Source organism: Pleuronectes platessa, chromosome 3 (genome assembly GCF_947347685.1).
Source record: "Pleuronectes platessa chromosome 3, fPlePla1.1, whole genome shotgun sequence".
In the NCBI taxonomy this organism is placed as follows: domain Eukaryota; kingdom Metazoa; phylum Chordata; class Actinopteri; order Pleuronectiformes; family Pleuronectidae; genus Pleuronectes; species Pleuronectes platessa.
In genome coordinates this window covers 8281413-8296129 of record NC_070628.1, presented here as the reverse complement: position 1 = coordinate 8296129, position 14717 = coordinate 8281413, and the positions used below count along the sequence as shown (strand labels likewise).

General features: G+C 42.3%; 1 protein-coding gene across 6 annotated transcripts in view; it reads right to left on the bottom strand.

Moving 5' to 3' along the window:
* Positions 1-14717, bottom strand: part of fbxw7 (F-box and WD repeat domain containing 7) — a 98373-nt gene that overhangs the window by 35087 nt on the left and 48569 nt on the right. The window contains exon 2 of one of the 6 annotated variants that reach the window (XM_053418318.1): positions 10929-10989. The exons of the other annotated variants lie outside the window; for them this stretch is intronic. Coding sequence (XP_053274293.1) covers positions 10929-10989 — 61 coding nt within the window. The remainder of the gene's footprint in view (positions 1-10928; positions 10990-14717) is intronic. 6 annotated transcript variants of the gene reach the window in all.

Sequence of the window (14717 nt, the reverse complement as noted above, 5' to 3'; positions counted from 1 at the left end):
TGCCTCCGACTCATACAGCTTCTGACACATCCTCCTAGAGGCCTCCTACACACTAACTACACAGACAACACCACTCTCCCACTTCCCATCTTGCAGAGAACGGATACGAGGAGAGGTGTGCATCGGGTCATTTAGAAAAACACATCTAGGTGCCGGTGTTTGTTGATTTGTTTGCTCATGTGTAGTGTTTTATGCCATGCATAATGGATACGGCAATTCCCAGAGAGCCCTGCAAGAGGGAAACACAATGCACTGTCATAGATCTAGAGTCATACAGCACAGAACAAGCCCGGGGGACAGGCGGATGTTGATTCACCAGAGAGTGACTAAGTGACTTTCAACTACACTAACTAATACACAGCATTAATTAAATAATCTGTTAAACTGTTTTGCTCCGGGCTGTTGCTATGTCGTCTGTTGAGTAGCCGGACTCCTCTATAAACGTCTTTGTTCACTCTCTCTCTCTTCAAACAGGTAACTCTGTCTCCAGTTCAGTCAAACATTCTGTCAGATCTGCATGTTTCTTTCAACAAACCTTTGAAAAAGCTCAGTCCTTTTGTCTTTACACAAACAAAAAAAAACTATAAAGTTACGCATTGAAGTGTCTCTGCATTACGTTAACACAATATGTGCAATTTTTCTTTTCAAACACCACAGCTGTTGAGCTAATTTGTCTCCCTGCTCTGAAAGCAATGAATGGACCTTGTCACGTTGTTCAAAGTAGACGACAGAACGCCGGACACAACCATCCTTGTCAGTCCTGTCAGTCTCTACACTTTAAGGGTCAAGGGTGTTGTATTAACTTGAAAACACCCATCCACTTAACACGCAGGTCAAGCGATAACACGCTTCAACATTCAAATTTTCCCCTCGCAGCAGGAAGTGCTATTTGTTATTTCACGCTGTCAAATGACTCCCCCCCCCGTTCTCTGAAGCCCTGTCAGTTATATCTTGAAGAGCGGACTACCTCGACGACACGCCGCCTGAGGGCGAGCGGAGCGGCATCTGTGGAGCCACTGCAGGCACTGGAGCGGCAGATGGCGAGACGAGAGTAAACATGAGTATTTCTAATGGTGCTCGTTCTCCTGGGGGCCAACCGATAAGCGTGAACACTTTAAGGTTCAGTTGAGGATAGGGGCCTTTAAAGTTTGTTGTACAAAGTTTGCTGGAATCGTTAAATGTCTCATATGCTATAAGAATGACAGAGATGTCAATGTTTTAGTGATGATCAGAAGGATTTCCTCATACAAGAAAGAAAATCTTTACCCATACGAGTGATTGGGTTTCTTAGGTTTTGTCTACAACCCCATGTGATTGGTTGTCACTTCTTTTATACGCAGAGCCAGTTGACATGTCGTGCTGTCGTCTTCTTTTCCTTCACTTTTCCGAACAAGGATGTTACGCAGCCAACAGGCAAGTCAATGAAATGAGCACAAGACTGGAAAAATGGAGATGAGGTTGGAACGACCTCGCCAGAAATAGACTTCCCTGAGCACACGCACTCTCACCATACTCTCACAACGCAACAGCACGGAAGGCCTCCGTGTTTCTGCTGAGAAAACCATGCCATCTTTTTCTGGGGGATTTTGGCCTGTATTTCAAAAACAGTGGAACACAACTCGAGGGTTAACTCTGCTCGTGGAGAGGAAACGTAAAGGTAACCAAACTGAACCAGCTATTAAAGTAGGTTATGCAAATGTAACCTCGTACTTTAACTCGACTTTCACTTATTCAAATTCATAGTAGCTGAGATGAATATTTGGTTAAATTTAAGATTGATAAAGATATATATTATTTGGATTAAACTAACTGTTCACGGACCCTCAGCTACAATCCAGCTGAGTTTTAAAGTTAACTGGTGTCATCAATTTCAGTCACTTTCTATTTCCCCTGCAATGTTTCATGACATTAACGCCACACTTTGGAATTCAAGATCGATGTTTCACTGATAAACAAACTCTATTTGGCTTTAGGGACAGATATATTCAATATCTTCTGAGACCAAAAGATCAAAACTGAATAATCCTCCGTTAATAAATAATTTTAACCAAAATAATGCAAATCTTTTCACCCAGTGTTTCTGCGTATCACATGTACTCTCCCGCCTGCTTCCCTCTTAGCATGTAGCCTATTGATCAATATTCTTGACACGCCAGAAAGCGATCATTAGCCAAAACCTTCAGCGACACGGTTCATGCATGGTAGGCGGATCTCCCCACACCATTTCAGCCTTGACCCTATAGATGACCTTTCAATTTCACAATGAGCAGCCTACAATAGCTGCCATGTGCCGAGTGGTTTAATCTACACAGCCCATCTGCTGCGGCTGCTGCCTCTGAGTTGAATCTTCGTGAGGAGAGAGGGAGTGCCCAGCTTCCCTCTGAAGCTCCTGGGTGTCTGTCTCACTACATCCTGTGGGACAGCTGTATGGTAATGTGCACAAGAGGCCGGGGACAGCAGCAGTGACTGGGATTGCCAGGCAGACACTGAACAAGGACCCCCTTCTCAGTGGGTAGCCAAAGGCATGAACTTGGCCGATTAGACATTCAGGAAACAAATGAGGCTCCATCACAGACGGGCACCCCGAACCAACAACCGCCCAACACACACACGCACACACACACACACACACATGGCTGCAGAGCAATTCCAAAAGAGGAAGAGGAAAAAACTCTTAAACTGTTAAAGTGATGAGTGAATAACTCTTCTGGTTTTTCTGTCTTGTAATTGCGAGAGACAACTTCACGTAAGTACCAGCATCTCTGAACATTATCTAGGCTCAGGAATCCTTACAAAGAAAAAAGAGAGCAAAATTGAGACTGTCAGTTTTTATGGCTACAATCGAAAGGAATTAATTTTACTTCAGCGCCACGGAAGTCTCAGCAGAGAGGCAATCAGTGACAAGTCAGACATCTCAGGTAGGGCCGGCACAGGAGAATGATAATGCTTTGGGAAAATCAAATCAATAATTCAAGGCCAGGCAAGTTGCAGATCCACTCCTGACGTGATGATGACGGAGGACAGGCGGGGGTGTGGGCAGCAGCGAGGACCCCGCAACAACCCTCCTCCCCCTCCCTCCATCTGTAAACCGTTGCCTGGCAACAGGATTCATGCTCGCTGGCCTCCAGGCTGCAGTGTGCTGCCTCTGGCCTCATCCGGGGATAAGGCTCTTGTTTGCTATTAGAGTCGACCGATTCTGGCAACGGATGCAGGGTTTGCCATTCACTAATGAATTCTGCAGAGGTTGCTAATGAAGCCCTCGATTTTCAGGGAAATGGGGCCAATTTTATCTCAGAATGTGACACTGGCCATAAATCAGGGCCGGGTATGTACTGTCAAGTTCTCACCATGTGTATTATTGCAATTTGTCACTCACCTCAATCCTCACAATGCCATGGCTCATCAGGCCACAGCCCCAGCAGGATGGAAACCATCATATTTAAAAAGAAACTGCCAAGACAGGGGAGTTTCCCTTTCTGGCCCATGCCATCTGTCTCTGATGCACTCTGTGACGATGTCACCATCATTATCTGTGTTTCCTCTGCATTGTGCTCACAAACTAAGTGTGTGAGGAAGAGGAAGACGGGCGCTTCATCAAATAGTGACCTGACTAAATATTCGCTGTAAGATAAAACAGACGTGACGGAGAGGGATTACAAGGGAAGACGTCTTCCATATTGGGGCTGAGAGGAAAAAGCTGACAGCGATACAACTTTAAGGATTACAGGCTTTGCCTCACCAAACAGGCCGCGATTTACCTCACATAAAAATACTCTAAAGCACAAGCTGTCCTGAGGAAACACTTGTTTCTCATTAGAGGAAGTGCTGAGCCAACCAAATGCAAACACACATGGCATCATGTTGAGCAAATCAACCAGACATAGTTACTTGTGACAGAGTCCGTACAGAGCTAATATTCTCCTTTGTTGGGTACTAATTAGATTAAGCAGGAAGGTTTGTGAGTGCTTTGTCTTCATAAGCAAAGTCAAATATTTATATTTAAAAACATCTTTGAAGATGTCTGACAGACAAACTGTAGATGGAAAGTCAAGTTTGAGTCAAAACTGCTGTCTGACTTCTCAAGCTGCTTTCAGACCTGCACCTTTTAAGAAGGGCTGAACGTGAAAACACAAATGTCTGCTGTCAGATGCTCCAGGGGTTTTTCCACACTTTGTTGTTGTTGTGAACGCGTCTGACCCAGACGATCTCCTGCTGCGTTCTTCAGATGTGAAAGGCAAACACTGACAAATGTCCGGACCCCATTTTCCAGAGATCAGGTCCGAGAACAGCTTTGGTCTTCAAGGTTCAAACTAGTGAGCGTCTGTTTCAGGGACCACAATAAAGAACCAGTGAATAAAAGATATTTTTTTCATACGTCTGTTTGCGCCATGACCGATGTGTGAGAACTTCAAGCATCAGACATTTTCCACCATAAGCAAAAAGGCCCCACACTACACCTCTTGCATTTGCGAGATCTAATTGTTTAACACGAGTAACGCTCAAGGCTGTATCAGCTAGCTTTGTGATTTAGTCTCACATATTCGACAGCACTGAATATAACCATCTTCCTGCTTTTAATACGTCTTGTAAATGTATTTGTGATGTATTTAAGCTTTAAAAATAGCTTTTTTAAATGCTTGAGCAGCCCCTGGGGAAATAGACAACGTTTTCCCATTTGCATAAATTAGAAAAATGATATATCTAAAAGAAAAAGTAAGGCAGACAAGTGCCACAGGGCAGCGCGTCTTATGTGTGAATCCAAATCTCAGCAGCTCTTTCAAGTGCACAGATATGTGACCATGAACATATAGTGACTAACTTCTTAACCCTACTCTTTAAATATGATGGTCTTGTAGAATAAATATTGAAGATATCCACATTTATCATACTTTGTAGAAGCTGTATTCCAAACACAGACTGGGAAGTGTAATGTTTTGTACGTTACCTTGAAAAATAGCTTAACAACATAGTTTCCTGTTTCACAGTTTTAAGTATCCATGAATTATCTAAATGCTATAAAGGCTGGCAGCTCAGGAGGTACTAAACTATGTTCAAGTATTAAACATGAATTTGTAAACTGTACAAGTAATTCTGAAACTCACAGTAAACAAAGTCAGGACAGTTGAAAGGTTTGATAATGAATAAAAAAGTAAATGTCATTACTCAACGAAGTAAAAGTCATGACCAACGGGTCAACTTTAATAGTACCTGGAAAAAGGTCTTTATGTCTCTATGGATCTAAGAAAAGGTCAAATCAAAGTTTACAAACTCTCCTCTTGCTTTAAGCGGTGGTAAGAAAAAGAAAGTGCACTGGCTAGAGGCTGGAGCTGACTTGGCAGGTGCATCTACAGCTGGCTGGGGGGACGGAGCAGAAGCACAACCTGGCCACAACGCTCTCTGGCGGCGCTGCGGGGTCCCACCCTCCCATGCTCATCACAAATTAAAGAGGCCGGTCGGATCAGATCAGCACTTTTCTCTTATCCACTGTAGCGTGCTGATGTTGTAAGGAGGTGTCAGGGAGGCCCTGGGAAGATCAGGGGAGATGAAGCATGAAGCGCACACGTGGGCACTGTGGGCCCGGAGCAGCTTCACCACATCCAGGGAAACTTCATCTCAACAGACTCCGGGGAAAACAAATCGGCAGGAGAACTTCTCCAAAGGAACTGATGAAGAGTTTGGGGTGAAAGTCTGGATACAGCGGCACATATTGGGAATGATGGATAAATTATCTTGTTATGAAGAAATATGTAGAAATGTTTAAGAGTGACGCTGCATAATAAAAGCTTAAACAAAAAACTAAGCGCTTTAAAGATATTGAGCAAGCGTTCTTTCTATTTATGTCAAAATATTATTATTCCTTGGAAAATACAATCCATGAAATAACAATATGCCATTTATAATTAATTATCCTCGGCTTAGCAATTGTTTTATAAGGAATTAGGTGTATTCAACATATGTATTGGACCTCGACAATATATATGGTGAGTATAATAATAAGAAGGTTCATAAGTATAGATAGTTGAGGTTTACTGAATTTGGTTTGTTTACAGGCGAACTACAGAGGAAAGCTTTGAAAGAAAAATCTCCACCGAATCACAGGGCAGCGGTGGCTAAGAGCAGATCACATAGGTGACGGTCTGATTCCCGGCTTCTCCAATCAAAGTGTCCTTGGGCAAGACACTGAACCCTCTATTGCCCCAGATGATGTACCATCTGTGAGTCAGAGGTGAGCTATGTATAGAACAAGCTCTGAATGAGAGTGAATTGTCGGGTTAAGCCAAGAAAAGCTTTGTATAAATGACGCCCATTTGCTCACTTATAGCATTACCAGACTCTGAAAGGACAGTTAACGTGAGATCAATATCGATAAAGCAAGATATGAGATGATATAGATATGATAAGATAATGTCTTTTTTATTCCTCCCCTTAAAGAAGATGCATCATCCACTACACACAGATCAGTTAGAGGATGTCCTTGTAGCAGTGAATGTAGTTTTTAGCCGCTAGCATCGAGCAGAGATGAGGAATTCCCTTTTTAATGCCATCAGACTGGAAGGCTCCAATAAAGGGAAACCAAAGTACTTCTCAAATACTCCAGGAAAAGTCCAGGAGCTATAATGCATGCATTTTACCAGGAGTAATAACTAACTTCATTTTGTTACAGTATCCTTTATCAGAGATTTAACGTAGAAAATACCCCAAATTGAAAAGCCTCTGAAAGTCCCCTTTAGTGTAACACAGAAGTAACTCTCATTGGACCCCCCCCCCCCCCATCATTGCTTGTGTTTTTCCACTGAACTAATGGTAAACAAGTGGGAGGGGTAAGAATTGGAGTAATGAGGCAGTGCTAATTACATCAGGGCTCTGTTTGAATGAAAAGGCTTTGGATGCTGCTGCCCTGTCAGGAGACGGAGCTGGGAAATCTAATGTAGCCATGGAATCCCTTTCATTGTCATCCATCACAGTAACTCAACACACTAATGACACACTGCAGCTGAGATGTATAAAAAAAAAACTAAACCTGAGCTCAAATCTCATCCAGCTGCTCTGTGTTACTGTATCTGAGCATCTTGTGCATTCACGTGAGGTGCCTCGCATTGATTTTCCATTTTATATTAATAAATCAATCCCTTCGACATGCCACCCCCCCCCATCCTCATCGCAGGAGGACATATTGATTGCTTTGTTATTCTGCCTTAAGGAGGCCCATGAATTGCTAATGAAAATCCACATTCTGCAGGGAACTGCATCAGGATAAATATTCAATTCCTGGCCATGCAAAACAAACACAGCTAAACTGTTGAGGGACCAGGGGGCCGGGGGGGGGGGGCGGGGGGGGGGAATTCAGTGGGGTCACAAGTTGTGACCTTGTATAATTTGTTTTGGTTGGTTTGAAAATCCGGGGAAGGCAACAGGTTTTTCCAAAGGCTTCATATCAACTTTGAGAGAAATGACAACACTTCAAACATCATAAAAAACATTCCCTGGTCACGGCTGCTTGCCAAACAGTTTCAACACAAACTCCCTTAATGCTCGATTCTTATTGGTATAATTTTCAAAGATTTACTGGACACTTGAAACCCTGAAGACGTTTAATCTACAACTAGAATGACTCATTAGAGAGCATACCTCCACCAAGGCCCAACTGTCCCATTGAATTCAATCAAGCTGCACCACACTGCACACACTCAGATATCGGTCCACTTAATATTCTGGATTCCTCTCATCAAGAGCCATGGACTTTTTTCCTGAGAAAAGGATGAAAATGTCCTATTCCCCTATTAAAGCTTCTTTCTTGGCCCATGTACCATTTTTCCACCAAGTTATGTGGAAATCTGTTCAGTAGTTTCTGTGTAATCTTGCTGTCAAACACACAAACCAACAAGCACAGACAAAAAAAACAAAACTCCTTGAAGGAGGTAATGATACGAGACAAAGAAAAGCTGCAAATCCTAAAAGAGAAGCCAAAACTCTGGAGCCAATAGTCTTTAATAGCTTAGTAATTGCCATTTCTGATGGAACCACATCACAACCCTGTGCATGCTCGAACACAACGAAGCGAGGCCAGGAATCTAAACCCAGATCACACCATTTGAATGTTAGTTTGGAAGCAAAACGCTTTCCAAGAAAATAAAAATTACTGGTAACACAATTTTTCTTGTCTAGTTCTTAACGGCTCCCTCCGTCTAATGCTGGAGTGCTCGGAGATGGTGATAACACCCTGGAGAACACTGGAGGGTTTGAAGTACAGCTTTTACACACACCTCTTTTCAAATGGTACTCCACGATTATTATCCCTCCGCAGCAGAATAATTCCCCTTCACACCGAGATAAAGTGTGTACACTTTGACATATGCACTCAGGCAGTTGGCTGAACAGCGGAATCAATATGAGAAGCAGAAATTAGATTCTCACTCTCGTCTACATGGACGATGCTTTTATTCACCGTGAGGTCAGAGCCGTCATGAAGAATGAGAATACATATGGAGATAGATACGTTCAAGGGGGAAAAGGAGCTGCACTTTTCTTCCAGTGGACATTGGGACAGATGACAGATCAACAGGCCTGGCTCTGGTTTGTGCTTCCTGCGTAGCCCGATGTGACCTCAACATGGATGCAGATGTCCTGCTGAGGAACTTGTTGTTATGCATCCAAGCTGGTCGACACATGGGAGGAAAAAAGAACTTCAAAAAGACACTTTGATGGATCTGCAGGAAATGTTTTTTTTTTGTGAATGTGGTGTTTGATCTGGATGGTTTCAGTTTATATTAAAGGAGATTAGGCTTAAATATAAAACATATAAAACGCTGTGGAAACACATCGACAGCTGCAGGAGCGCAGGTGCAGCAACTGGTGACAGGTACTTTTCCGAGAACACAACTAAACCACAAAAGCGGGATGACATGGAGGCCATCATCCATTTGATGTGTCTATACCTGGGTCGAGGGGTTAGGTCACGTGTTAACGGGACCGGGCGAGTGGTTATTTGACTAGGTGATAACCTGTTGGGTCCAGTATGGAGCTTTGTTTGTTTACAAAAATGGACCCATGGACTTCAGCACACAGTGAGCTGGCAATGTGTCTGTGCAAACTATAATCTAAGCAGTGAAAAGGCTTACTGAAATTTGAGAGGCCATTAAATTCAAGAAGGAAATAAATTTGCAGCTCAAGGCAATCAGATTTTAAAGTATGAGATTTAAAGAAAGGAGGAGACTAGATTTACATTCCAGATTATATTTCTCCCCATTATAACAAAACAAGTTATGATGCTTGCAACATAAATTTAATTTCCTCAATGTGATCTTCACCCTGAGTTTCATACAGTAGTGATTCATCTCTGCTTTCACCGTAATAAACAACTCAAGGATTCTTCAGTTTCTTTATAAATAAGCACAAAGAAAAAGCCCTGAATAAGATGCATGAAATCTGGACAGGTAACTTGTCGTAGAAAACAAACAGCAAATAAGCACATTTGTTTATAATAGACCAGACTCAAAGTCGGTGAAAACCTATGTCGGTGAACAGGAATCATTTAGATCTTTGATAACAAGTGACAACGCGGTAGTTTAAGCTAAAAATAACGAAAGCATGAAACAAGCTCGGCAGGTTCCACAGAAATTAGCTGGGTGAACCAACGCTGTGTGTAGAAGACTGGAGTTGTGCAACAGAGCAGAGCTGTAACGCACTGGCAGCCGTTCTAATGCAGGCAGCCTGCAGTGAGTCAGAGGCACTGGAACAACAGAGACGCAGCGTTTGACCCGGCGCTGGCACGAAGGAGACAGGGTGCACCTCCGCTTCGCCAGGTCCTCAATTATCCCGGTGCCACCACATGCCGTGCCCTGTTGCGATACTGACAGCCACTTTATATCCGGTGACTCATCAAAGTCTAGCGCGCCCAAGGCTGATCGCTTTGTAATTTCCCTTCCTGATGGCAGCCTTGGCGTTTGCTGAGAGGCAAACAATGCAGCAACATGTTGTTAATCAAAGCAGATCAGGGCTCAGCGACGCAGGTTCAACCGGGATTTGGATTTAACATCATGAAATGTTATACTGTAATTGTTAAAAGTAGATTTGCCATCATGTGTTTGTCAGACAAGTCACAAAAAAAAAAAAAAAGAGACCCTTTCAAATAGATATCAATTAAAATCCTATATACGAATAGACGGCTGGCATCTCATCTTTTTGTGACTCGCTACTCGAACCGAAGCTGGAAACAAAAGAACCTCCTTTAGAACCGACCTTCTTAGGATTCTCCAAGGATTTTTTTAGTACAATTACAATTTCATCAAGCATGTGGAGGTGTGCAGCAGCGTAAGAGCTCCTCCAGACTCTTAATGTTGGACTGAGTGCTGCACTCATTGTCGTCATAACAACCTGAACATTTGTTGAGGCTCTCAGCCCGGAGTGTCTGCATGTGGAGAACGAATAGAGAGCGAGTTGGTGCTTGAAACGCAGCAGATGTGTGGACTGCTTATCAACACTAATGTCGGGCAAAATGAAAAGACAGGAATAGAAATGGTGGACATGGCACAAAGAGGACTGCAGTAGCAGCAGCAGCAGCAACGTGGAGGATCCTGATCAGACTGGGCAGTGAAAATGACCACAGCTCTCTCAGTATCAGTGTCCAACAAGGAGATGGTGTAAACACGTATGGTGTAGCTGTAAGTCACAAACACTCCTAACAGTGTTTGGACATGGGGATGGTCACACTGAGCGTTCCACTGGCTCAGTGATCATTTAAATTTGAGTTCATGCTGCCCCCTGGAGGTGACAGAGCAGCATGTTGGGGTTGTTGCAGACCAGCACAGAGGGATTGTGTTCAGTTGTGTTGTGTTGTGCATGTCATGATGGGACTAAGAGAACAGACATAAGACAAGACGAGGAAACAGATGCAAGTGCTAAAAAAGTGAAAAGAGTATTTTTCTTACCTGTGTGTTCAGAGTGTCAGGGAGCAGGACATAGGGGAGAGGACAAAAGAGAGAAACATTCCTGTAAGCAAAAGACTCATCAGAGGGAACCAGCGTGAGCTAATTAGTGCATTATAGGCAGGTTCAATGGGCTGCAAAGTGCTACAACCATTTCCACCCTAAAACAGCACGATATCATTATTGGTTAAATCAGACAGTTGCACAGTGAAAGGTTGGAGACCTGAGCAGGGCGTGGAGCCAGGCTCCTGGTGGGAGCTGGGAGAGTCTCCAGTCTCCTCTGACCCTCAACAGGGGAAAGGGTGTCAACAAGTAGAAAATGAACGGGTGGTTAGATGACGTGTGATTGTGGCTAAATTAATCGATGTTGGAATACCTCATTAGTTCAAGTTTTCCAGCAAGAACCCAACATAAACCGAATGGTAACTTAATAAGATCTGTGTATAGTTCTGACTAACACAGTGAATCTGGAAAGACTCTTCTTATAACAAGGTCTCCACCTGCATTGCAATATAACATTTTTGTATGTTCTTGCTTTGTTGGGACGAACCGACCGTTGTTATTGTATCGATGCCACAATGAACTATTATTTTTCAGACTGTAGCGGCGGTAATGAGGATTTAAAACAGCAGCTTGACACTTCTAAATATCTGGCAGGCTCTTCTGAGGGTTGTCTGTGATCCACTTGGCAAATTCACACAGAAAAAAGCTAAATGTGCTCATTGACCCAGTACAGTGAACTAAAAACAGCCCATTAACTGTGGATGAAAAACACAGACAATAAAAGGAAGATTGCTACAACATTAGTTTAATAAACCTCACACTCAAGGAACTGGTATGAACCTACACAAATGTCTAAATGGTGAAAGGAACCGTTTGGACCTCTGTGAGGACTAGAGGAGGGTGGGATTCACAGCTCGGTAATGAAGGTGTTTGTTGTGGGCGTCTGATGTAACATTGTGTGGGTGCTGAGGCAATTCTCTTTTGGCTTCACAGAAATTGATTTCGGTTTCTCTACCAATTGTACGCGCCAGCATCGGCTGAAATGGTATCAGCACCGAGGCTCCGGCGGCACAAACAGCTGAAAGGTAAAAGCAATTTCGGTGCTCGGCTTTACTGCACACTATCATTGCTCCTGACTGTTTCAGCTCTGGTTTGTTCCTTTTGTTAGTGCGAAAGCAACATGTGAAAACTACTACTCCCACACACGAGACACAGAGGTCCACTTTCTGAGAAAAGACAGAGGCATCTGGTCACAGGGAAGAAAATGAATGTGTTTTTCAGCTCTCTGCCACTTTTGTTTTTCTTGTTTCTCCTCCTTCATATTTTATTTACTTGATGTAAACCTAGACACACACAGGAAACATGCTGAAATCATACATTTCTAAATAACTGTTAACTGACTTAAATTATTCCAAACATTATCCTGAAGGAATCTCCCTTGTCAGCTCAGGACTTTCTTAAAAGATGCCAATAAACAGATGGAAATCCCAGAAGCTCCCATGCCTTGCAAACTTTAAGTAACATAAAACAATAAAACCTGGTTTGTTTCATGTACAGCTGCATAAAGACAAAGTCAATTAGAAGGCATCATTAAGCATTAATATTATGCCACTTGTCATTAAATATATTCATTAATATGAGTTCAGAAGTGGATTTTATGCTTCAGAGGCACAAGCTGCTCTGGGAAATTAGATCCTGCACATAAAGATGCAAAGTAAAAGAGAAACGAGCTGCATCCGGTCGACATTATGGTGGAAATAAGAATTCTAAAAGTACAATTGTTTAATCTGCAATGCTTTCAACTATTGCATCTAAAGATCAAAGCATACGAAGACTTGAGTCCTAGTGTAGACGCAGCCGTGTGTTCGATGTCGACCCGGACATTTTTCAGTTGCTTTTCAACTCACTCTCTCCACACTTCATACCCCCAAAGATATATATAGAAAATAGATTATGTATAGTACAATATCAAAATTGAAATCACACTGATAGTGTTTTTATCAATTTATTAACATTGCCAGAAGATGTATTATGGAGAAGCTGCGCAGTGGAGGAGTTATTTCAGGCATCTCTCGTCTGAGAAATGAGAAAGCCCCATTCATAGGACATGTCTACAGCTTGAATAGGCATACAAATCTCCTGGTTCAATCATCCGGACCAAATGATCAATCGCAACTTTAAAAAATGTAAGTAGGTTTGTACTTTATAAATAATTAATTCCTACTTTTTTGCCATGGCTCAAAGTTAAAGTTTAAAAATCAATCACAATCTGTGTTGGAGGAACTGATTCACGCGGACTCGAGACTGAATGACTCAATTCAGTCGGGACAATAAGCAGCGTGGGTACGGACGGCTTCAATTCTGCACTGAGGAGAAACTGAATAAATGAATGAGAGAAGGAAAAAGGCGGCAGTGGAAGAGGAAGAGAATTACAAAACCGACATAAGGTAGGCAGAGCGAGTATTGATGTTTCATGAAGAGTGAGTCAGTCGTGTGCCGGCCGTCCTTCCTCTGTTCCGTGCCCAGAGAGAGCAGCGGAACGAGGGTGGCTGCAATTTCCCCTTTGCTCTTCTGTTAATGACACAAAGGGGAAGTGTGTCCTCGAAAGAGGATAAAAGACATTTTTTCATATAAACAGACAGGATGATGTTTTATTCTCATTCATCACAGATGAAAAAATAAAACTCTCGAATTAAAAAGAATGAAGGACATTCTGCAAGGATTTTTGAGCTCCTGCAGCAAAGAAACTTCCAAAGCAAACTATTACCATCAGTCCATTTATCAGGTAGTTAATTAAAAAAAAGTTATTCTGAAACCCTTATTAATAATCAATTAAATATACTGCAGCAAACATTTGAAGATTTAATGCTTAAACTTCTTGGTTTCTCATAATATATAAACCAACAAAACTAGACGAAGTGTTGATCGGACAAGGTGAGCTGAAGGAAATTTTAATATAAAGAAAATTGGATAATAAATCATTATAAATCACTCAAAGACTTTCTTCTTCAGGCATCTGAATTACAATTATTTTGTACTTTCTCTTTTAGCCAGTTTTAGGCTGAACGCATAATGTGCATGACACCATAATAAAATCAATCCATGTTAGTGTTATAGGATAAGACAACATTCTGGTCTCTGCCATCTTTGGCCATGATACATTCTGATGTGATGCGAATCTATGAACTAAGTAAAAAAGGAGCCTATTGTTTGATATTTCAGCACAGAGATCTACAGGAGATGGTCAAGACACTATTTATAGTCTTCTGATTCACCACATTTACATAAGTAGGAGCCCTTTTTAAATAAAAGCAGCAGCTCCTCTCCGCACAATGCCTTGATGCTTTTGAAAGACAAAACGCAGATAGTCAGAGAAGTATCAGAGGACTTACCTAATTGAATGAATAAGTAGCCATTTTGTATGCAGACGGTAAAAAGAAAAGAATTAATTCAGAGGTTACGTGTGGCTGGAGCACAAACACAGCTACACAAATGAATTGTCTGGTCATTCTGGGAAAAAATGCACTGTCACATTAATCGGCAAAAAACTGCTGATTCATATCAGATCTGTGCAAGCGTTTATATTCAACGCTCGAGTGTCAGTTCTGCTGTCAATCGTGGGAACGTTGTGGCCAAAGATACAATTACTCCTAAGAGTTGCGTGATCCTTCCTCATAGTTTTATGAAGCACTACGCAGTGTTCAGGGACATGATAATCCTGCACTCAGGGGTGTGCTCCTCAAACTAAACCTCCTGGATCAGATTTCATTTTCTCACCAATACCTGCAG